General features: G+C 46.1%; 2 protein-coding genes across 5 annotated transcripts; one reads left to right on the forward strand and one right to left on the reverse strand.

Annotated features, from left to right (window-relative positions):
• Positions 1-1,843: 1,843 nt before the first annotated feature.
• On the forward strand, positions 1,844-14,380 carry LSM14B (LSM family member 14B). 4 transcript variants are annotated; one of them, XM_054173390.1, is made up of 10 exons: positions 1,844-2,171; positions 6,640-6,803; positions 7,163-7,298; positions 7,723-7,839; positions 9,674-9,844; positions 9,965-10,045; positions 11,058-11,219; positions 11,397-11,550; positions 12,507-12,686; positions 13,046-14,380. In XM_054173390.1, the coding sequence occupies exons 1-9, from the start codon at positions 2,051-2,053 to the stop codon at positions 12,676-12,678; spliced, it is 1,278 nt and encodes a 425-aa protein (XP_054029365.1). In that variant the 5' UTR covers positions 1,844-2,050; the 3' UTR covers positions 12,679-12,686; positions 13,046-14,380. The 4 variants fall into 4 exon arrangements, with proteins under 4 accessions (XP_054029365.1, XP_054029366.1, XP_054029367.1 ...); XM_054173391.1 differs by having other exon boundaries at positions 9,968-10,045; XM_054173392.1 differs by lacking the exon at positions 7,723-7,839.
• A 2,087-nt stretch (positions 14,381-16,467) lies between these two features.
• Positions 16,468-22,913, reverse strand: PSMA7 (proteasome 20S subunit alpha 7). Its single transcript, XM_009909985.2, has 7 exons — positions 22,732-22,913; positions 21,335-21,461; positions 19,862-19,986; positions 18,067-18,189; positions 17,572-17,691; positions 16,943-17,005; positions 16,468-16,693 (listed from the first exon to the last, which is right to left on the reverse strand). Exons 1-7 carry the CDS (start codon positions 22,825-22,827, stop codon positions 16,601-16,603), a joined length of 747 nt encoding a protein of 248 aa, XP_009908287.2. The 5' UTR covers positions 22,828-22,913; the 3' UTR covers positions 16,468-16,600.
• Positions 22,914-23,148: the final 235 nt, after the last annotated feature.

Genomic DNA, 23,148 nt, shown 5'->3' on the forward strand with positions numbered 1-23,148 from the left:
TTATCTCTGACTGTTGTCAAACAAAAGACTCTGAGGAAATTCATTACAGTAAGAGCATCTCCCAGAGGCTGGTTGATTTATGGCTGTGATGATTATAACTAAAATTCTGTATCTTTGTACACACCTCTCCTTTCCAGTGTATAGTTCATGCCACTCTGGTGCGTGGGGACTGCCCCAAAGTGAGTAATTATTGTTATTATTGTTATTATTTGCCCTTTTTTTTTCCCCTCCATTTGAACTTTTCCACTTTCTTAAACGAGACACTCCTCATCCAGGGGAGCCAGATGATTTTTTTATCAGGGAAGTTTCTAACCAGCTGTTTGCCCACTAAAGGGCACTGTTTACTGCTGTTAAAAAAAAGAATCTTTTCTTGCTCTCTATAGGTTATACTTAAGACTGAACTAAAAGATTGACATTAGGGGCTGACTCTCTCTTCACATATACCATTTGCCCAATTAATATATAGGAAATTCCTTCAACTTTTTTTTAGCACTGTCTCCATGCTAGAACAATGAAAATTTAACTAGAGAAAGACTGCTCAAGTGTGTCCACGAGAGAGAGTGAAAAGGAGGGTGTGTTCCCTGTTCAAACAGGGAGATCTGCTCTCCAGGCTGTATAAACAACATGAAGAGTAGTGCCATAAAACACGTAAGGTCACGGGGCAGACAGCTTGGGGCATTTGGAGAACAGCTCTGTAAGCCACAGTGCTCAAGGAAGCAGGTCCTCATGACACCAGGATAAACCTGTGGACTGATACTACTGTGTCGCTGTTGTATCACTGATGGAAACATGTAACCAAGGCATGGGCCCATGCAGCTCCAGCAGACCTCTTTGCACTTAGACAATGGCTCCCGCTCTATTGTCTCCAGCTGCTGGGTTTGAATCTTATTCATGGGCGTCACACAAATTAGTGAGATTTGTGCACTCTGACCTGCTGCCCCAAATGTAACTGCCCTGCCTGCTCCCCATCCACCCTCACATTGGTTAGTGACTTCACCTCCTGCGACTATGTCTGCCAGATGCTACCAGTTGTCTCTCATTGACCTGCAGATGGCTGGGGAGCCGCAGAAGTCCCAGGAGACACAGCACTGAAAGATTAATTTTCCAGCTGCGGCCTAGCATTGTGGTCCCTCTGTCACGATGTGACTTGCCGCCATCGTCACACCGGGTACATCCCATCTCATCCGATGAACAAAGACACGATGTGCGCCCCACTGGGCAGGCCCCTGCCGCGCACCCAGGGCTTTTCCAGCACAAAACCAACCTCTTCAGATGGAGAGAGAAAAAGTGTCTAGGGAAGGAGGCAGCCATTCCTCTTCCCCTCGGAAGCTTGGGGCAGCAGGCATCCGTGGGAAGCCTTAGAGCTGTCTCTTTGCTGCAGGATCCCAGGGGGGTCTGGTGGAGAAGGCTTGGAGCAGCCTTTTTGCTACAGAACCTCCGGGTATGCCTGGTGTGGAGCAGGATGAAGTGAGGAAGCTCTTAGGGCGGGAAACGCTCCTCTCAGAGCCTGGCTTGCCAGCGGAGGTGGGGGGGGGACGGGAAAGGAGACAATTCTCCCCTCCCCTCGTGTTACGTGACAAAACCTCTGTCACACGGGTGAGTGAACAGTGACACACGGCTCCTCCGTACCGGTACCGGAGCCCACGCCCCGCTGCCCGCGCCCTCCCCTCAGCCGCCGCAGCAGCGCGGGAAGGGCACGAGCTCTCTCCCCGCCCCGTCTCGCTCCGCTCCGCCCCGCCCGCCAGCGCACGTGGCACACTCGCCTGGGCCGGTCACGTGACCCAGGCCCTAGGCTTCCCCCCCCCCGCGTCTGACCCCGTCTCCCGTCTGGTCAATAGCAGGCGGTGGCGGCGCATGCGCGGCAGGGTCGCAGCACTCCCCAACCCTGCCTCTCTCCCCTCAGCCCGTCTCCCTCCGCCCTATATAAGGCGGGCGCGGCGGGACTCCCGGCTCCGCAGTGTGCGTGGGCGGCCGCGGCGGCTCCGCGGGGACCCGCGCGGCCTTCCTCTCTCCCCTCGGCCTGGCCCAGAGCGGCGCCGCCGCCGCCGCCATGAGTTCAGGGACCCCCTACATCGGCAGCAAGATCAGCCTGATCTCCAAAGCACAGATCCGCTATGAGGGCATCCTCTACACCATCGACACAGAGAACTCCACCGTGGCGCTGGCCAAGGGTGAGGCGGCGCTCCGGATCCCTCCCGGGCGGTGTATGTGTTGGGGGGGGCTGTGCGGAAGGGCCTAGGCTGGCTCTAGCGCCGCGGCCCGGTGCTCGCTGAGGGGAGGCGGGGGGCCCGCCCGCCTCGCCCGCCGCCTCTGTCCCCTGAACAATGAGCCCGGCCTGGGTGAGCGGCAGTCGGAGCCCGCCGTGGGGGGCTGCGGCGGGGCCCGCGGCTTATCCGCTCTTGGGGCGAGGGGCGACGGGGTTGGAGCACAGCGTCGTTGGCGCTGGTGGTTTCCGTGAGTCAGCATTTGTGAGGCCGCTCCGTGATGCGGAGACGAGCCGTGAAGGGGGTTTGCTCTGCCTTCGCTTCGAGTCGGCGGGGCGGCCAGGGCCCGCAATGCTGAACAGCCGCTGGTTTTCACGGTGAGTTTCCTAGTCTCTTGAAGAGAAAGGAGAGCCGCCAGCAGTGCTGCCTCATTATACTATTGTCAGAGCTAGAAAGGTGATGGTCTGCATCGCTGTTCATGGTTTGCTTCCTCTCTGTACGTTAATGCCCAGCAGTACCTCCGTGCTTGACTTAAGCAGGGCCCCAGGCCAGTGCTAGGAAAAAAACCACAGTTGCTCTTGATGTGTCTTTGTTCCTTTGGTGATCAATAACTACTCTGCTCAGGTGAAGAGAGTGAGAACTCATGGACAGGGCACTGTGGGCTGTCTGCACGTGTGTCTGGCTCTTTTCTGCCTTTGCAGGCTGCTCATCAAGGCCTTGTGTCTTCTGTCCCTGTAGAAATAGTGATCTTTATCTTCTGCTTAAGTGGTGTCATTTGTTACCTGTGCTGGGAACTCCCATATTTTCTCTCAGAAAAACCTGTCCTGTCTTGTTTGGTGTCTCAAACGAGGTCTTACTTCTGTATTGCTTTTAATGTCCAGCTTGGCTACTTTAGCTAATGTACATCAGCTTTTTTCTTTCCCTCACTTTTGCCCTTCCCAGTTCTGGGAAGTTCATGCTTTCTTCGTTGCCTTCAGGAACCCATCAGGATTGTCCACAAACCAGATATCTTTTGTTTTGAAAGACTATCTGCTGGCACATGAACTTACTTGATTCTCAGTTAGCCTCAAGTTAGCCTGTGCCAAAGTGTTTATTCAGTATAATGATGTTTATGTGGTGCTGGACATGAGTATTCAACATCTGTTTGTGTGTGTGTTTTTGAGTTTAAAGTGTGAATTTTCACTTTCCAGCTTCTTATTTAAATACACAAATGGAGCTGTTTATTAGTGCTTCACTCAAAATAATTGAGAGGTTGGAAGAAGGATGAAGCTCCTCTACTGCACATGCAGGGAAGTCTCTTCACTTTTACCCAGAAGCAAGTAGAAATGGCTTCTCACAAGGTTCTGACTTCCACGTGACACTTGCTGTTTCAGAGCTTGAGTGGTCTGTTTCAAAGCTATATATGATTGAAGTGCCTTATGGTGTAAGAAAGCACATGCTCTGTATAAGATTTCTGGCAGTTATTCTATTGATGGCCTCAGTGTTCAATTTTGATGGCCTGAAATGCCTAAGAAGTAGTTGTTTCAATAGATAGAGAATACATTTATCTTTATTGAAGTGCTAGTCTATAAACTTTGCAAACCCTGCTTTTCATTTTAGCTCAGGGAGCTCTTTGAATTTGGAGACTTTTTATCAAAATTAGTGTGAGAATGATGAACATAGCAACAATGTTCAAGTTGGTGGCAGTAGTATCAAGGGCGTGCTTGGGGGGGGGAACGACAGTGGTTTGAAAGATTTGCTCTGAAGGGTGGGAAGAACCATGAATTACTGGCATGCAGTTTAAGTTGTTCAGGTAGAGGCATCTGGGACTTAATAATAATGTACTACCTGTTTAGGGCTCAGGTAACTTCAGTAGGTAATGTAAGTGCTAGTCTGACTTTTATCATCTGAGTGATAGAGACATTTATGTTGAAGGAGACCTCAGGAAGGAATCTGGTTCAGCCTCTTGCTCAGAGCAGGGCTAACTTCAATGTATTTGGTTCCTGGTTAATCTCAACAGATACACAATATCTTAAAACACTGGATAAGGACATTCCATGTGCTTGATTAAGCACTGCAAGGAAGTTTTGGCTTGCTAGGTGCTAAACTTAAGTTGCAAACAAAGGAACTTTGTCCTGCTGGCAGTGAATGTCAGAAACTTACTCCTTCCATAGAAGTATGAGGAAACTAAAGTTTTTGAGCAAGAAGTAGCTATATAAGCTCTGCTGTCTAGACAGCTAGTCACTAAATTTATGCTTCCTGACCCTTCAGAGGTCCAGCTCAACTGAGCCCTCCCTACACATGAGCACAGATAATGTTTTAAAACACTAGCTGCAGTGTGGTGTGGGATTGATTTCCTGTTCATCTGAAAACAATAGTCCCTGTAACTCTTCATGGGACACAACCCTTTGGACGTCCTCAGGAACTTAAAGCTGTGCTTCATGATGGGCTGGAAATTGTTAAAACACTTCAAAGCAGGGGCAGGCATGCTCAAGCCCTCTGAAATGTTCTCACTGCTGCTTTGTATACCAACAAAGATATAGTTTTCCAGTCTTTTAGTTGGAGACCTTGGGACCAGCCAACTGAGCTTCAGGCTCTGCCAGTCATGTGTTTCTCCATGTGGAAGCTGACAGGCTGATCCTGGTGCTCAAAGACGACGTGGTTCTTTCCAGGCAAGCCATGAGATTCTGCAGTATGCCCTGGATAACCTTAGTAGGTCTTGCCGTGAGCTGTGTGCTGCAATAATCTAATCTTGAACTTGGATACCAGTGGTACAGTTCACATCTAAAAGGCCACAAGGACTGTTTGCAGTTTATAATGTTTCTAGTTGACTAGGTTACAGCTGTAACATGATCAAACAGCAGCTGGAGATCTAAAATAACTTGGAGAGGTTATAGACCCTAGGAACTAATGGAAGACAGCCTTTCAAAGGAAGTGACTGACAGCTTCTCCTTGTTCCAGTTAAGATTCCCTTCCAGTTAGAGGTGTTGAGGTGCTAAACAGCATCAGCATGAGAGAAAGAGTTTGGCCCTGACCTGCTTGCTGCTCCCTGAGAGACTACATACGTGTTGGACAGAGGTGAAGACTGCTTGCAGCACTAACTGCTGCTTGGTGATGGAACCACCTGTCTCTGGGAACAGGGGTCTTGATGAGTAGCCCTGTCTACAACCATCAGTGGTCCCAGAAAGTTATTAACAGTATAGTACACTAGGAATGCTGAGCACTGGAGTTGAGTGGATCCACTTTTTCTGCCCTTTTTCTGGCCAAACTGTGGTGTTCCCTGTCATCCATGTGACAAAGCTGTCTGTGCTTATCTTTCCACCTGTACAGTGGGAATGGCACCACAGACTGTGACATGGCAGTGCTTGTGAAAGGTCTGTTAAGGATGTCATTTGTAAGGGTACTGCAGGAATCATGGCATGTCCTGGCAGAGAAGTTAATTCAGTGATGGGTAACCTGTTAGAAGCAAATGATGCAACTCCAATACAGGATTCTTCAGCTGCAGAAACTGTGCATCAAACCAGTATGTGCCGGTGTTTCTCAGCTGGCAAAGCCTCACAAAGACAGAAAATAACTAGACTAGTGCATTTGATAAGCTTGTGACTTGGAGTCATCTCTTGTTTGTGCAGGCCATGCTCATTCTCTAGCCCATTGCAGCTTTCAGGTGTCAGTATCTGTTGTAACCATGCTGCCTGCTGTACTGCACTAACAGTGCAGTAAGTCCCAATCTGACCTTTTAATGGCTCAAGTTCACTTATACTTCTACCTGGTACCTGCCACAGTCAACTGCAGATTTCTTTCCACTCTCCTGGGTAACATCACTGGTTGGTACCTTCTCAAGGGTTCTGACAGCTTGCACTCAATTGAAACCTCAGTAGGCACTGAGGTTTTAGACCAATCACTAAGCTGTGGCTATTAATGATAAAACCAGTGGCATGGAGTAGAGATAATTTTAGTAGGAAGTTCTTGTAACTGATAAAACTACCTCTGTGTAATAAATATATGAAACCAAAGGTGAAAGTTTGAGCTCTAAAGTCTAAGATTTTTTTTTTTTTTTCCCCTGCTGCTTTGGGGGCCTCTTCTGTGGGCTGCTGCAGCAGCAGTTGTCTTGAGCTGAGTGCTTGCATGGGACAGGTGCTGGGAGGGAAGGGGAACGTGGCAGCACAGTGCCGTAGGGAAGTCCTCAGCTTTGGAGCAGGATTCTTCACTCCAGCTGGTCTGTGGTCTTTACCTTCACAGCTTGATGTAAACAAAACTGTTTATACAGGCTGCTGAAAAATTTGGCATTTGAGGGAACAGATGTGCATGATACGGAGATTCAGGGTTCTGGAGGTAACATTTTGTTGTTCTTGTTAGAATTGGCAAGTATTGCAAAAGGACTTTTTAATTGCTTAAATCGTAATTCTCATGGTGCTGCAGTGGTAATTCTGAGCTAGCAATCATCTTTTCCATGAAGTGCGATCCTTCGGTACCGAGGACCGGCCCACAGACAGACCTGCTCCTCCAAGAGAAGAAATCTATGAATACATTATTTTCCGAGGAAGTGACATCAAAGACATCACTGTCTGTGAACCTCCAAAAGCTCAGCATACTCTGCCACAAGATCCTGCCATTGTTCAAGTAAGTTAGCCTGAAATGTTGGTAGAAAGCTGTGATAAAACATTGCTGATGAAAGGCTGGATTTTGGTATGAACTTGTGAAATGAAGGCCAGTAAGTGTCTCCAGGAATCTTCAGATTGTTTGAAGCGTCCTGAATTTCACTGTAATGTTTAAAATAGCAGCAACACTAAAGACTTCAGTCAACAAAAGCCAGAGCTAGTTTACCTAGCTGAGAATGCAGGAAAATCATAAAGAGGTAAACTAACCCTCCTCAGTGTTTACTTAAGCTTTAGTAATGCTGTATGTGAAGTAAAGAATCACTGCCAAAGCAAGCTGACTTCTGGACACTGTAAATGGAAATGTACTTTGTCTTGTTACAGTCTTCACTGGGCTCTGCCTCTACATCATCCTTTCAGCCACATGTGCCTTACAGCCCGTTTAGAGGTATGCCACCTTACAGCCAGCTTGCTGCCAGTTCTTTGCTTAGCCAGCAGTATGCAGCTTCCTTAGGTTTAGGTAAGTACAAACTTTACTTGCTAAAATAAAGGTACGCTACTGTGAAACCAAATAACTAATGCCAAATTCTTTGCCAAGTCTTGGTCTGCAATAAGCAGTGAATAAGTAGTTAACAGCTTTTTGCAGTGATCTTGCTGCAAAGAGGCTTGTGTTTCACTTGCACACACATGCACACAAGAGAAACAATCCCAACAGCTGGAAGTAATGTGAACACCTAACAGTTGAAGCCAATCCATTTCTAGCCTAACACACCTTACACGCATCACATGTGAAAAACAATTGTATTCCCAGAGAGGTCTGTAAATAAGCTGCTCTAATGCTGTTCTAGAGATTCTTGTATCTCTTTCCAAGTCCTTCAGATGTTTCACTACCTTGTATCTTATCCATGTATCTTTGCTCTCTCTTCTTCCCTCTATCTCTTCAGAGAAATTGGTAAGCCCTCCAGCATCAGCAGCTGCTTCCAGCCCTAGTTCTTCTCCGTCTCCACAACCTGTTTCAGAACCTGACATGTCTTCAGAGCCCCATCAGCTCTCTTCCAAGGGTAACAGCAGTTTGAGGACTCCAAATATTTGGAAGAACTGCATGACACTTGCAAACACTCTGTTCTTGTTAACCCCTCCTAGAATGATAGTACTTATGTGGGTAATGCTAGTAGAACTAGTTTGTTCTCAGCTCTTTTTGGCTTTCATTACATGAAGCATTTCACCTGTCCTAGAAGTATCAGTTAGGGAAAAAAACATACAGGATAGTGGATCCTCTTGTGTAAGGTTAAGGGCTAAGGTTTAGGGATGTTCATGTGCTGTGTCCTATCCAGGAACCTGTCACCTCAGGGACTGGGTGAGGAATAAATTAGCCTTTCCTGGGAAGATTAGCTCACTGCTGAAATTGTGGGTGGCCCCATTGTGAGAGACTGAGGTTAACAGAAAATTCAGGAGTATTGCTGCTATTGAGGAAACATCAGGATACATTTCCTGCATGATGGGGCATGATACCTTGTCAAGGCTCCCAATTAGTAAAGCATGACTAACAGCAATTTCTGAGTTGTGGTAGGTTGAGATAACATAGTTCTGGGTGCTTGCTTCTTTGTGTAAAATACTTTTAAAGAAGGTTGTCTAGAGATACTAGACTGACTGTCCTCAGAGCAGAGACCAGGTGCAGCCTGCATTTACACATGGTAATTAGTTTAATCTGTTTTTAACTTAAGCATGTATGCTTGTTTTGGCATGAAACTGTTTGTACTTACCCTGAGTTTGGCCATCTATCTGTACATACTTTCTCAATATTCTGGCTAAGCTTCAAAACTTTCTTGTGTTAAACTTGCACAGCAGCTTTGTCCTACTGAATAATCCTTAGGATGTGTCTGTCTTCCTTGCAAGTTTTCCAGGTGTACACTAACTGAGAGCCTGCATGATGTTACCTACTGGGTATATCTCATGTGGACTTGGGTGACCCAGAAGTGTCAGTGGCTTGGTCTGTGTGTACTCTTCAGCTTTTCACTTTTCTTGCTCTTAAGTATATTCCATTAAAAGTTTGCTTCCAAGCAGTTCTTATGCATAACTACATAAACCTGTAGTAGCCCCAAAGCTCTAATTAAGTCTAGAATGCAGTGTTTCTTCTGAGTACTGAAGACTGTCACTTTTTAATATAATTGGTGTAAGGTATACCAAACCATGAAAAGTATTTACGTGTTTTGTAGTGTGAATAAATAAGCCTGGATGGAAGAGCAACAGAAGTCTTGGTAACACTTTGGCCTTGACCAAGAAGGAATTTAAAAGGGTAACTTTGAGATCCTGGTCTGGTTTCAGGTTTTCTTTGTCTGACAGCTAACAATTTAGCAATGAAACTGAAGGACTTCTAAAAGCGGCTTACAAAATGGGATAGCGTTGAGGTGGTTAAGCTTTTGCTGCAAAATGTTTGTGGTTTTTGTTTGTTTCTTTTCTTTTTTTCTTTTTTTTTTTTTTGGACAAAGTGGGGAAGCTTTCTTGAGCAGTTTCAAAACAGTGAATTTTTGCCTCAGATTTAAAGTATTGTATAAAGTAAAATCCTACATAACCAAGGATACACCTACAAAATTGATTTTGGTATAAACTGTTAAAGAGACTGACCTGACTTGCTTATCTCATGTATGTCTAACTTACTTTAAGAAATAAATGGGTAGAGGTCCTGATTTCAAGGCTCTGGATTAGAGAGCCACAACTGCTATGGCAGCAGTGCCTTACCTACTGTATATGCCACTTAAACATCACATGTAATGATAAACATTTGTAGCTTTGAGTAATTCCTGACAAAACGGTTTCTCCATAGAGGTGGGTAGGGTTTGAATAGCGCTGACAGACTTTTTCCAAGAGGCACTTAGTCATTGGGATTTTTTCCAGGTGCTGGCTTTCCTTCTGTTCACCCAGTCCGCAAAAGCCCCATGGTAGAGCAGGCAGTTCAGACTGGCCCCGTTGACAACATGAATTCACAAAAGCCACCCCCAGTGAAAGTGACCCCTGGGGTCCAGCGCAATGGTCGGCAGGTGCCGCAGGGCAGCGGTAAGACAAATGGTAGGTGTGCACCACTGCAGCATGAAGTGTTGTTTTGAAGCATCCTCCAAAGGGGCAGAGCAAGACTGAAGTGGTTTGGTTTTGTTGTTGTGCTCCTGTAAGTTTATCCTTCTTGTTCAGTAGATACAGTCCAGCCAGCACCTGTGCAAACCCAAGGACAGGTGAATGATGAAAACAGAAGACCTCAAAGGAGAAGATCGGGTAGGTTAACCTGACACTAAACAGTCACGTTAGTTCATAAAGGCAGATATTGCTAACTTCAGTGAAGGATGATCAGGCAGAATATTGGGAACCAAATAAAGCTTGATAAGGCTTTGGGCATCCAGAGATGCTTCCCTGACAAAATGGGTTCTGGAGTTACAGAAATCCAGACCATTACAGGGACTGAATTCTAGTGTCTTTCTAGAGACTTGAAGGTACACTCTAAAAATGGGTGCTGTGAGTTGGCTTCTCTGAAACCTGAAATACTTTTACTGGGAAGGGCAGCCTTTTAAAGGATCTCCAGAGCTCCCATAACAGAGGAGCTATGGAGCCCTTGCTTCCATAGATTAGAGTTCCTATCTCAAGACTGCATTTTAAGCACAGATAAGAAGGCAGCAAAACGAAAATCAAACCAATATCTCTGCCCAAGCAAAATAAGAAGAGTCAGGCAACAAAACTGCAGACCCAGGTCTTCAATTTGCCTCAAGGCAGCACTGTAGAAGGGGTTGTAGCCCTTCCAAAAAGTTGTTGTTGGTGTCTCAGTTGGAAACTAGTAACTATAGAAAGTACGATCTCCCTTTGTGTGTGGATGAGTCTTGGGTGGGTTTTCTGAAACCAGTGGCCTGTTCCACTTCACCCGTTGTGATGGGGTTGTAGACTAATTATGGTATTATGCTTGCAGATGGAGACCAGACAGGCAAGATAGTTTTCCTCACTTCCCTCAGCTTCAGTTGGCGTAATACTTGTTCTGATTTCCTGTGTTCACACTGGAAGGGAAGTTGGTCTGTCTTAGTGGTAAGACTGACATCCAGGAATGCTTTTCAGAAAGTTAAAGTGTTGCTGTAATGTGTCTTCTACAGCCAAGTTCAGAAGTTACTCTCAAAGAGGTGTGGCCTAACCACAGGACTGGAAGCCAGAAACTCCTGAGTTCTAACCCTGGTTTCCTCTGGTCTTGAGCAAGTCATTTAACCTCCCTGTGCGATACCAAGTGTTTAAACTCTCCTGCTTTCAGGAAACAGGAGAACCAGAAACCGTTCTAGAGGACAAAACAGACCAACTACTGTGAAGGAAAATACAATAAAATTTGAAGGTGACTTTGACTTTGAAAGTGCAAATGCACAATTCAACAGAGAGGAACTTGATAAAGAATTCAAGAAGAAGCTAAACTTTAAAGGTTTGTGACTTCCTTAAATATGAATTGCTGAGCTAGTAGTAAACACTGCACAGATAAACTTTCTGAGAAACTGCATGAGTACATGTGGCAGCATCTCAAATCTTGTTTGAGGCAGCAGGAGAACAGATGGCTCTTCAGAATGCATCAAGGGAATGTAATACATTTTATTATCTTCAGATGACAAAGCAGAGACGGGGGAAGAAAAAGGGGACCCTGGAGTGGCAACTCAAAACAATGATGGTAATGCGGAGGAGGACCTTCTGGGGCCCAACTGCTATTATGATAAATCCAAGTCCTTCTTTGACAACATTTCTTCAGAACTGAAATCTAGGTGAGTTGTGCTCTAAGAGCTTAGTTTTTTTAAAATGCAATTTTAAGTGTAGAATTCTAGATGTATGTCACAAGAAAGTCAGCAGAAGGGTCTTTAGGAGGGAGTGTCACCATAGGTTTGGTGGCTCACAACTGATCTTAACCTATCTTCATGTAGTGGGATCAAATGAAACCCAAGGATTTCAGCTGATACTGATACACTTGCCTAAACTATGCTATAGGAATTTCCAGTTCTTTCCTGGAACTCACTTTGAGCCCATTGATTTCAAACAAATTTCTGATCTCATCTGTGAGAGGAGGCATCAGGGCTGTACTGTGCTGAAGATAGCTTGCTCCTGTCTGCAAGTGGCACTAAGCCTGCAGTTGGGGTAGGGAGGAGGTCAGGTCTGCCTCTGGGAATGCATCAAGTTTAAATTTTGGGAGTATTAAAGCTTCATCTTGTGCTGCAGACACTGATATTGCCAACTGCCTGGTGAATCCAGACTTCCTTTCAGTGTCAGTGTGAGAAATTCCCTTGGTAATGGCTCTGCTTCCCTTCAGTAAAGCTTTCTCACTGAGTGCTTGCTGGAAGGTGTTCAGGACTGGGCAGCTCTGCTAAGGAAGCAGCATGCTGGAGCTGTAGAGCTATCTCAGCAGCACTGCAGAATCTCATCTATGGCAGGGCTTCCTGGGTCTCTGGAGAGGCTTCACTGTGGTTTTTGAGAAAAGACAGGGTTAGTGTCAGTAAGAGTGTGTTCAACCCTTTTTCTAGGCCCATCTTCAGTTTTCCAATGTGGAAAAGAAAACCAACAGGTGTCACTTTCAGATCTGTGCTTAGCAGAGGAATTGAGTTAGGGAGTTTGTGAATGGCATTGGTTGTACTTCGGTTCAAGAAAATGGGGAAGCCTGAAGCTTCCTGGCTAGCTGGGTTGGTGGCCATCTAATGTTTAGATGAAATCTGAATGCAGTGGTGCTCAGTTCCAGGCGCACCACATGGGCTGAAGAAAGGAAGCTCAATACAGAGACGTTTGGAGTGTCCGGACGGTTCCTCCGTGGCCGCAGCTTTCGCGGTGGATTTCGAGGTGGAAGGGGTAATGGAGCAGCACGGCGAAACCAGACCGCTCACAGAGCTGGTACTGGCAGAGTGTAACTTCAGAGGCAAGTTGGTTTTGAGTTGGAATAAATTGTCTGAGTCAGGTTGGTCTCTTACTCTTTGCCTGAACTATCTGTGCAAACTCTTCCTCTTCAATCTCATGGATATAACAAGAGTTGTTCCTTATTTGATCTGATCAGACCTAAGTGGCAGAAGGCAGTATGAGCTGTTCTGATGTGTTCATCATGTTGATTGTTCTGTTGATTTCTTGGGCCAGCCTTCTGTCTGAGAAGGCAAGAGCTGCTTGTGTGAGCTGAGGCTCTAGCCATACACTTCAGCTGCTACATGGGTGTGAACCTTGCTGCTTTTCTCAGGGGAAGACCCCTGTGATGCCAAATCTAATTCTGCTTCTCCTTCTGAATAGGTTCTCACACATCTCCTGAGAGGATGAAAACTGTATATAGAAAGAAAACAACCAACTGCTGCACTAATGTGGGAAAATGGTTCATATTGTTTACTGTCTCAGCTCAAGCGACAGAACTTCATGTACTACTGCTTATATTCTGGACTTATTTTGGACCAGCAACTGTCAGCTGGAGTATTCTTTGGAAGAGGGAATGTGTTCAGGGGTACCTTCTTCAGGGTGTCTTTTTTTGTGTTTGTTTTTGGTTTGTTTTTTTTAAGTGCAGATTAACTTACATGGTTCTTCTTTCTGGGTCTCTCAAAGGCTGCTACAGTCTAAGCTTAAACTCAGACTCCTTTTCTGAACCCTGAAGAAGATAAATCATGCTATTTTGAACATGGAACCAAAGCTCACTTGAAACAAACCAGCTATAATTTGTTTGTTCTGAGGAACCAAATGGATTTTTTGGTGCTGCTGGTCTCACTGTTCATGGCAGCAGGTGTGAAGTAGCACTTGGTATCTGGAAGAATGGATTCCTGGTGCTGAAGGAGTTGTGTATATTGTCACTTGGGAATACTGGATTGTTGATCATGTAGTAGTGTAAGTGATTGTACAACTGTTTGTCTGCTGGTACTAGCAGGGAGGTACTGCAGGTTCACACAGAACTATGACTTTCACTCCAGCTGAAGAGTGCTGGGGGCTCCTCAGGGGCTGGGAGCTCCCTGCTGGGTCAGGGCAGTGTTGGGGGATAGTGCTGCATCTGTGGTGGGACAAGAGCAGCAAACGTAACTCTGTGTGCTCACAACAGTTTTTGGCAGTAGCTGACTGTCTGGGAAGGGGATCTGTAGCTCTGACTTGGCCTCAGTCTGTACCTCACTCATGGGTAGTACCAAACACACGGTTCTGTACGCTAGTAGAGTGTGGTGGAACACTTTGGAATGTTTTCATTAAGTTAGGGATGGGAGTCCATATAATGAAGCTTAACAGATGGGCATGTTTAATTTGTTTCCTCTGTGCCCCCCATACTGTAAATAGTTTAGTTGGTTTTCTTTTTGTTTTTAACAACCTGTATGTGGGGAGAAGGGCTGGGAGGGAGGGGTTACATTTGTTTGCATGACTAAGTGGGTTAAATTGCTCTAGGCATGTGTCCCTTTTTTGGTTGGTAGGGAATTTTGTTGAAAAAGCACCTTGATGACTGAACCCCTTACATAGCTAGAAGTTTTTAGTTATGCATTGACCTAGGTTACTGTAAAAGCTTGGATTTATTTTTGTAGGACCTTATTGCTAAGAATTAGAACATAGCAGTGGGGCTGCTCTTTGGAGTAATGTAAATTGTAATTATAATAAACATGTAAATGTTTAATGTTTCTCTTCTGCTCTGTTCTGGCCGTAGCTCAGTAACATCAGTTCCTACAGCTTGTCAGGCGCCTGTCCAGGCAGCGGGGCTCAGATCTAAGAGAAAAGCAGGCTGGCAGGCTGCAGGGTATTACAGAGTGTTTGAAAAGGGCTTAAAACCCCTAATCCAGGCAGTGACACCCCCACCCCCTTGTCACTGCTACCCTGTTTCTATGCTTTACTTTTGCAGAGGAATCAGCCAAGCGTTGCTGTTGCCCAGACTGCCCCCTGCATGTTCACCTCATGGTGTGGCTGCCAAGTCCCTGGGCTGCTGGGGCTTAGCTTGAGTTTGCTTTGGGTGGCAGCATGCTGGGTCAGTAGCCACAACAGCCTGTGGTCTCTGGGCTCCTACCAGCAGAGCAGGGTGTGTGCTGAAAGGGCTGCTGCAAGCCTCTAATTGCTCTGCTGGCAAAACAGCCAGTGTGACAGTGAGTGCTGGAATGGAATTGCTCTGCCAGAGTCAACTGACTTGTCCAGGGTGGCTCTGACAAAATGAGAACTCATAAGGTGTGATAATGCCTTTTCATTTACTTTAAGGCAGTAATTCCCCTTGTTTCTACAGCAAAGCCTAGGGATCTAGCATGAGATGAAGTCATTGTTACTGGCACTGCTGAAGTTACTGTACTATGGATGTGTCCTAGCCTTTCCTAGTTTGCTGTAGCTGCCTCATTCCAGTGCAGAATGGCTACCCTGAGTGGCTGTGGCTCAGCCTCTGGCTTGTTCACTTCAAGTCCTTCCCCAAAGGGAATATATGTTCATTCCTGTTGGCATTGGGGTAGCAGACTGCTGTCCCTGGGGTTTTGCTACAGCCCCATCAACTTCCAGGTGGAAATTTCCAACATGAGGGAATGATGGCAGTGACTTGTGCAGGAAACCAAATAGTTTATTTTTCAGTCCCTGAGTTGAATTTGAGTTAAAAGAACTAACAGAGGCTTCCAGCACCTTGCTTTCTCTGGCTGATGTGGTCCAACACTCTCCTGGCAGGACCATGGCTTCTGTCCTCTGCCAACTTTGCAGCCTTTGACTTAAGTGTGGTTATGGAGTGAGGCCAGGGAGTGAAAGGATTGCTACAGGTCTGTTTCCTGCCTGGAGAAGTCCAAGGATGCTTGAGCAGCACTCCCCCAGATATCCTGGGACAGGGACTCCTGCAGCTGAGCTGCCTCTTCCAGGGTTGTGTGATGCTTTCAGTCCTTGTTCTTACCCGCAACTCCAGGGCTTGGATATAAAGTATCTGAGTGAACACTTTTCACCTGACACCTTTAGACTTCTGTTTATTACATTCTGTGTGTTAATGTATGCAGTGAGTAGATGACAGAAGAGAGCTTGCCTCTCCCCACTCTGGTCCCCAGCAGTAGAGCCAGGTCCCTACATCCCTTACAGCATGTCAGTCACCTCCCTCTGCTCAGAGGAAGAGAGAATGGGCTTACAACTGCTGGGACTGGGAGAAGCAACCGGGCAAAAGCAGCTGAGGTGCAACACAAAAGGAGAAAGGAGCAGAGCTGGATGGTTTCACAATGTTGTATGTAACATTTGTTGAGTTATTTTTAGCACAAGTTACTTACTGGTCTGTAAATCTCCTCATGGGCAACAACAGCAACATGTTATTCTGAACCAGATGAATCATGCATGGTCTATGTGAGTACCAAGTCATGCACCCCTGCTGCCATGCCATGCCTGCAGCACACTGTTCTCATGCCCTAAACCAGACCCCACCACCTCTATACCATCCTGCAGGGGTGAAGCTGACACCTGCTGCAGGGCCGATGCCCAAATGCTGGCCCTTTAAATGCAAATGTAACACAAGTTAAGGAATAATGCTTTTGCTTTCCTATTAGCTCTGAGGCTATGGCACAACCCTTCAGCCAGCCACATAAAAACAGGAGATGCAAAGGGACTGTGAAAGAGAATCATTAAAGTGAAGGGTCCCAGGAAAAAATGCAGACAGAATCTTTGTCCTTTAATGGATCACCACTGCTGCTCTGTAGCCAACCAACTCATCTCAGAGGATCAAAATCCAAGGAACAGACAGATTGTTTTAAAATAACAGCTTTAAAAAAAAAATCAGTAGGTTTATTGTAGGTCTCCAGAGGGGCACAGTATGAGTAAGTGGAATGCCTACATGGTGTCTATACAGAGTAACCCATCACTTGAATTAAAAAGCAGCTAAGCAGTTAAACTTCATCATGATGTTTTCTTCTGTTTCTTCTTTTCATTTTCTTCCTTTTCTTTCTCAATCTCAGCAACATATTTCTCAATTTCTTCAGGGTTGAGGATCTAAAACAGAAACAACAGGTGACCCTGAAGACACTAATGCAACTTAAGCCTTTAATTGCAGCAGTTCCAGTTCTGCCAGGGGAAAGCAAACTGCTGGCTGTCCAGCCTGCAGGAACCTTGACTGGACACAAGGTCCTTGGCTACTAACAGTAAACAGAAGCCCTTGCTGGGGCAGAATGGGAAATAAAAGGGCTGGAAGCTAGGGCAGATCAAGGACAGAAACAGCTACAAAGGGACAAAAGGCAGTACCTTCAGTGGCTGTTCTCGCCTCATAACTGCCAGCTCGATGTTCTTCCCACCAGACTGCACCACCTGAAAGAGAGTCAGATTTGGGTATTAGGAGTGTATCCATTAACAAACCCCTTCTGAGTCCAGCACTGTCCCTTTCTTAAAGGCACAGCCTCAAACGGTCACAGAAGGTAAAGGGTATGTATGAGTATTTCCTTCATAAGCCCTAAGCTCTTCACTCCAGTAGCACTGTAACCCTCAAAAAATAAAGGTCTTCCTGCTGGCAGCAGGGGGCCTGAAGAACATCTCATTCCACCCCCAAGTGCTACTCTCTTCTAGATCTTAAGCTTCAATACAAAATGGATTATATATTGGTTTATACTACATCTGGGTTATAGTACATCTTTGGTGCATTTAAGGCCCAGAACTGAAGTCTGTTTCCCTCCCTAGAGAGCTGCTAGGACATTCTGGGTAAGGAACAGAAATTGTTACCTTAAATACTCTGAGCCTCAAACTAACCCCACACCTACGGCCTGCAACAAGTAGTTTTCACAGATTCTTTCATAGCTCTTTCCTGTGATGTGATTTTTCATGTGCTCTCCTTTGAGAAATTCACCCAGACAGTGAGGTCAGAGCAGCAAAACACTCACCTCCAGAAGAGCTTTGATGACCAGTTTAATGGTCAGATCATCTGTTTCAATGGCTTCATCAGTATAGTTTTTCTCCAGGAATTCACGCACAGATTTGGCTCCTCTGCCGATGGCATTAGCCTGGGAACATCAAAAGGAAGAGGATGATGACATTTAAGAAAGACTTCATCTACAGAACAAGCAAGAAATACGAGTCCTGCAATTACATAATCTGAACCCATTTTGTGATCAGAAGACTGCACATGTCACTGCCCAAATGTCACAAAAAGACAGTCCTCAGGCACAGATGGTTTTTTGGGCACAGGACAAAACTTCCCAAGGAAAGCTGAACTGCAGGCTGCCACTCTCACTAAATGCCATCATTAATGATTTCTCTAGCTGAGAGCCAGCACCATCTGGCCAGCAAGTTCTCCTTTCTACACCCATGCCTCTTCAAAGGAGGCACTAACTCACAAGTATTTCATTACTTCTCCACAAGAGACAGAATCAACTCACCTTCCAAGCATGGTATGTGCCAGAGGGATCAGTCTGGTACAGCCGTGGGGTTCCATCGAAGTCAAATCCCACAATAAGAGCAGAGATACCAAAGGGTCTGCGACCATTGCTTTGTGTGTACCTCTGACAGAAAGAAGAAACACTTCAGAAGTGGTTCTGAACACATTCTAGAGCAGACACTGCAGGAGTTAACAAACAGGAAAAGTACTAGAAAGATTTAGCAGGCTCTTCCCATCAATGTGTTAGGATTTGGTGTCTTACAGAATCATACAAATATCTGGTTGGAAAAGGCTTGCAAGACTGAGTCCAACCATTATCACAGAACAGTTTGGGTTAGAAGGGCCCTCCAAAGGTCCTTTTAGTCCAACCATCCTGCAGTCAGCAGGGACATCCTCCACTACATCAGGCTGCTCAGAGCCTTGTTATTCTCTAACTCTACCAAGCCTGTTGCTTAACCATGTCCCTCAGCATCACATCTATGTGGCTTTTAAAGACCCCCAGGGATGGAGGTTCAGCCACCTCCCTGGGGAGCCTGTTTCAGGCCTTGTGAACCCTTTCAGTGAAATACTCAACCTGAACCTCCCCTGCTACAACTTGAAGCCACTTCCTTTCATCCCATCACTTGTCCCTAGGGAGAAGAGACCATCACCCAACCTCATTACCACCTCTTTCAGGTAGTTGAAGTATCACAGAAGATTCTAAGCAAGGCAGTAGGAGGTGATGGTTGTTCAACCCTGTTCCTAAACACCCACTGAAGTCTGCTGTGTGATTTCAGCTCTCAGGACATCTCCCTCCACTGATGGGTGATGCTGGAGGCACAAAGCCAGGTCTGCCAGGCTGGGTGTAGCACTGTGCTTTGATGAGCACACTTAGGGAATTAGATGACACTACCTGGACAGAGTTTTTCTCCAATGATTTGCACCAATTCCATGGGAAAGCAGGGCCTCCTCTGTGGCAATAACTGGCAACAGTGTCACAGGGGGTTGGCGAAGTCCTTGCCACACTGCACACCAGAAGTGCACAGGAACAAGGCCCCATGCCTGCAGCATCACCCCAGCAGGAATAGGCTGTGTGATTTGTGGTTTGTAACCATGTTAAAGCAATAGCAAACTTGTCAGAATGACAGACATGAACCTGAGGTTACTGTAAAGGAACAAAGTGAAAACTCTAGGGAGCAGCATTCTGCTCTGGCAGGCTAGTGAGTGCTACGGGAATGACACTTATCACCATCACCACAGTAACACCTGTCTGGGCATAAGCAAATGTTCTAATTCCCACTAGTTGCTGAGCATGACTTGAATGCACTGGCAAAGAAAGTTTTATCACAGAACTCAGTTTGGTGCGATTTGACCCTGTCATTTATGTGAAATTCCTGAGTACCCGGCGAAAAGCACATTAAGTACTGCACTGATTTGCTCCCCTCCTACCCCTCCCTGCAGTGGCTTAGTAAGGAGAAGAACAGGAGCCCTGAAGACATTTTGAGAGTAACATAGCACCATGGTTGTGGAAGTGATTAGAGCTGTAGATGAGCAGTGTTCCTGATGGTATCACACACAGTTACGCAGTCCTTACAAGTACTAATTAATTTCTTCATCTTGGGGAGAAAGAACCCCAACAGTAACCAATCCTTTTCTATTACTGCATCCCCATTTCCAATAAACACCCACAATACACACTGTTGCGCTGACTTTTACCATCTGAGCAGAACAAGGCCCAGACAGACACTTTATATACTCCTCTGGAAGTGCTGTTGGTCAGGACATGTTTTTAAGTGCCTCCATGTGGTCCAACGTACCTGTTTCAGACTAGCAATGTAGCGTGTGATGTACTCCACGGTGACAGGATCCTCCACAGTGAGCCTGTGGCTCTGACACTCCACACGGGCTCTATTTATAACTATCCTGGCATCAGCTGTCAGCCCTGAAACAAGAGTGGGCTCTCAGGTTCATGCTCCTTACCATACACACAATAAAGCCACCAACCCTGCTCTGAAACTCACAGGGTCACTGTCAACAGCAATGAGAACAGTGAATAAGATCACACTTTCTCAGGTTTGCTGAACAAAAAAAGGCATTTTAAGGCAACAGAAAGAAGCCAATGTATCAAAACACACAGAGGACTTAGTTTACAGCTTCCCTATTTGTGATAACAAAGGGTAAGCAGAGTACTGCTGACAGACTGGCAGCACTCCACCTAACAGCAAAGTAGCAAAGCAATCTCAGTGTTCACATACATTGGGTTTGTTTTGCATGCAATCACCCTAACTATACACCAGCTCTACCGGCACATCAAATCTTGTCCAGTTGATGAGGCTACAGCTCTGTGATGTTAGGTAACAAAAATGATTATGAACTTTAAAAAAATTAAAATTAATTTCTTATTGTACTAAGTTAATGATTCCATTTTCATTTACAACCTTGTCTCCATTAGGGAACTTCTTTGCAAACCTGTGAACTCACCTGCAGGCATCTCAACCCTTTGCTGAGAGAGCCAGAGAGAAACCTCTCAGCCCATCAGTCCTGCACACCAAATCTCAACACCATTGTTTCTGCTGGCTATAAAGCAGATCTCCCCTTCAGGCACTACTGACACTATGATTCTAAACTACTCAAAGAGAGGACAAACCTTCTGAAATCTATTTTCTTTCCATTTTCTTTTTTAACTTTCGTGCCTCCAATTTCAGCTTTGAACAATGGATATCAAGGTATCTGGAACAGGAAGAATGTGGCTTCAGAGTATTTATGCTTCAAACCCAGAGCTGTCCATTCAGGAGGCTCTGAACTAGAACAGAGGAGATTTTTTTTCCTCTGTTTTATGCAAAAATTTAGCTTTTTTTTGGAAGTCCCCATAACTGACAAATACCTTTTATAGCTCCTGTGATATGTATGAATAATAGGTATTTCATACAGAAGGTTTTAAATATTTAATTTTATATACATTAAAATACTAAGAGACTATATACATATAAATTTAGATCTACATTTAAAAGAATGCATGTGCTAATGAGACATCAGTTCTGTGACCTTCACTTTAAACCTAGAAGACCTCAGTAACTTTTAACACCTATTTCCTTTCACTAGACTGCTGTCTCTCTCCATTTATCCACTTAGGATACTCCTATTTAAGAAAGAATAAGCAGCTATGGAAATATACTCCTTTACCATAATCCTCAACCAGTTATGCCAAGTATTTCATGTTCTCACAATCCATAAACACAGCTAAAGGTGCTCCACTAACTGCCACCCCCCCCCTTGAAGGGTTCATTTACCTGCAAATGCCATGCAGACGTTGTCATCCAGAGCACAGATCTTCCGTACAGTTCTTTCATCCTGAAGTTTTGCCACAGACTTCTTTTCCACCCCAAGAACAACAATGTCCTTCCCTCTAACTCCAACCTTCAATGCATTAAAAGGAGAAGAAAGAAAAAGTTAAGCTAGGCTCTAAAAACCCAATAGTTGCAAACTTTGCTGAAACAAGTAAACCAACACAAACTCCCCACACTCTGGACAGCAATTCAACTTGGAAGTCAGGATTTGGAAGTCAGACTGATGTAACAAAAATTGCGTTAGATGCAGTTTCATAATCAGCTTACACCAATTTAAATCCCTGTCATTTCTAAGGGATGCATTCTCACTCCTCTTACCTCTTTTCCCCAACTCCCTCCAATACTGCAGCCCCAGAAGCAGGCTCAATATCAAAACTCCTTCTACAACTTGTCCATTGGTATTGCTCAATTCAGAACTCGACACTGAACTCTGAAGTTCAGACCAAATAAAACCCTATGAGCAGCCTATCAGCAGCTTGCTGCTTTCCCATCCTACTTCATACTTTGAATATGTTTTCCAACATCAAGGAGAAAAAAACGTTGACTTCTTTCACAGTCATTCCCACTGATTCTCAGAGTGTGATGGCATTACATCTTTTTACGTTTATTTCCATCCTGAAGGCAGTAAGTTTTCTTCGAGGTACTTTGCTACTTGGGTATTATTAATTTTCTCTCGCCAAAATAAATAAAGAAATAAATCCACAGTTCATTGAGCAAAAGCTTGGGACAACTGCAAGCCAGGAGGCAGAAAGTTGCTTCTGCATGCCTTTACTGCCACGTTCCCCAATCCACTAGGAATTTGCATCATGCAGAATACCACCGTTTTCACCACATGCAGAATAATGAAATCGAGGATTGTTATTCTCCTGTGGGATCGCTGCAGCTTTGTTCCCCTCCGAGGCAGCTCTGCTAACTCTGCCTTCTAGGGCCTGCAGGCTGAGAGCAGCCAGTGAGTGCAATGGCTGTCAAGACCATGGGAGGAACACTCACCTATACCCTGCCTCCTATTCAGTGGCTCAATGCCTAAGAACTCCCAACATTCCCATAACCGCGCGGTAATGGCCTGAAACAGAGCCAGAGCTTTACAGACAGCACGGCATCCACGCTGAAGAAAACGGTGATTGCTAAGGCAGCTCCAAACCCAGCACCGAACCCGAACGCTGCTACAGCCTCAAGACAGATCTCTGGAGGCAGGTCACAGAGTGACGAGCCACCCTTCCCCACAAGCCCGGTCCCACTCGTGCCATGGGCCCGCAGGCCGGGGAGAGCGGCGAGGGGCAGGCCCCACTGCGGGCCTCCCCTCTGCCAGCCAGCCCGGCGCCCCGCGCTCGCTCACTCACCGCGGTGGAGCCCTTCTTCACCGCCTCCTGAGCGTACTCCACCTGGAAGAGGTGCCCGTCCGGGGAGAAGACGGTGATGGCCCGGTCGTAGCTCATGGCTGCCGCCCGTGCGTCCCCGCGGGGCCGGAACCAGCCGCCTCCCTCAAAAGAGCACACTCATCCCCGCCCGCCGCTTCCGCAGCTGCGCGCCATCCCGCCTCACGCCGACGGCGCCCCCTACGCCAACTCCGTACGCTGCACTCCCAAAGCCCGGCGCGGAGACAGGGGCGGGAGGTGGGACTCCATTTGCGCTCTTGGCGTACGAAGCCCGCGCTACGAAGCTGGCGTAGGCAGCCTCGCTCTGGAGCACTTGGCGTAGAGGGCGGCCGCCCTACGCAGTTGACGCAGCTGGCGGCTGGCGGCGGAGGCAGGGAGCCG

This window comes from Dryobates pubescens, chromosome 26, assembly GCF_014839835.1.
Source record: "Dryobates pubescens isolate bDryPub1 chromosome 26, bDryPub1.pri, whole genome shotgun sequence".
In the NCBI taxonomy this organism is placed as follows: Eukaryota; Metazoa; Chordata; class Aves; order Piciformes; family Picidae; genus Dryobates; species Dryobates pubescens.

Coding starts and splice junctions, on each gene's coding strand:
- PSMA7 (XM_009909985.2), bottom strand. CDS start 22,827: ATGAGCTACGACCGGGCCATCACCGTCTTCTCCCCGGACGGGCACCTC. Junction 21,462..22,731: donor TGAAGAAGGGCTCCACCGCG/GTGAGTGAGCGA, acceptor AATGCATTGAAG/GTTGGAGTTAGAGGGAAGGA. Junction 17,006..17,571: donor TCATCAAAGCTCTTCTGGAG/GTGAGTGTTTTG, acceptor ACTCTCTTTCAG/GTGGTGCAGTCTGGTGGGAA.
- LSM14B (XM_054173390.1), top strand. CDS start 2,051: ATGAGTTCAGGGACCCCCTACATCGGCAGCAAGATCAGCCTGATCTCC. Junction 7,299..7,722: donor TGCAGCTTCCTTAGGTTTAG/GTAAGTACAAAC, acceptor CTATCTCTTCAG/AGAAATTGGTAAGCCCTCCA. Junction 11,220..11,396: donor GAAGAAGCTAAACTTTAAAG/GTTTGTGACTTC, acceptor TATTATCTTCAG/ATGACAAAGCAGAGACGGGG.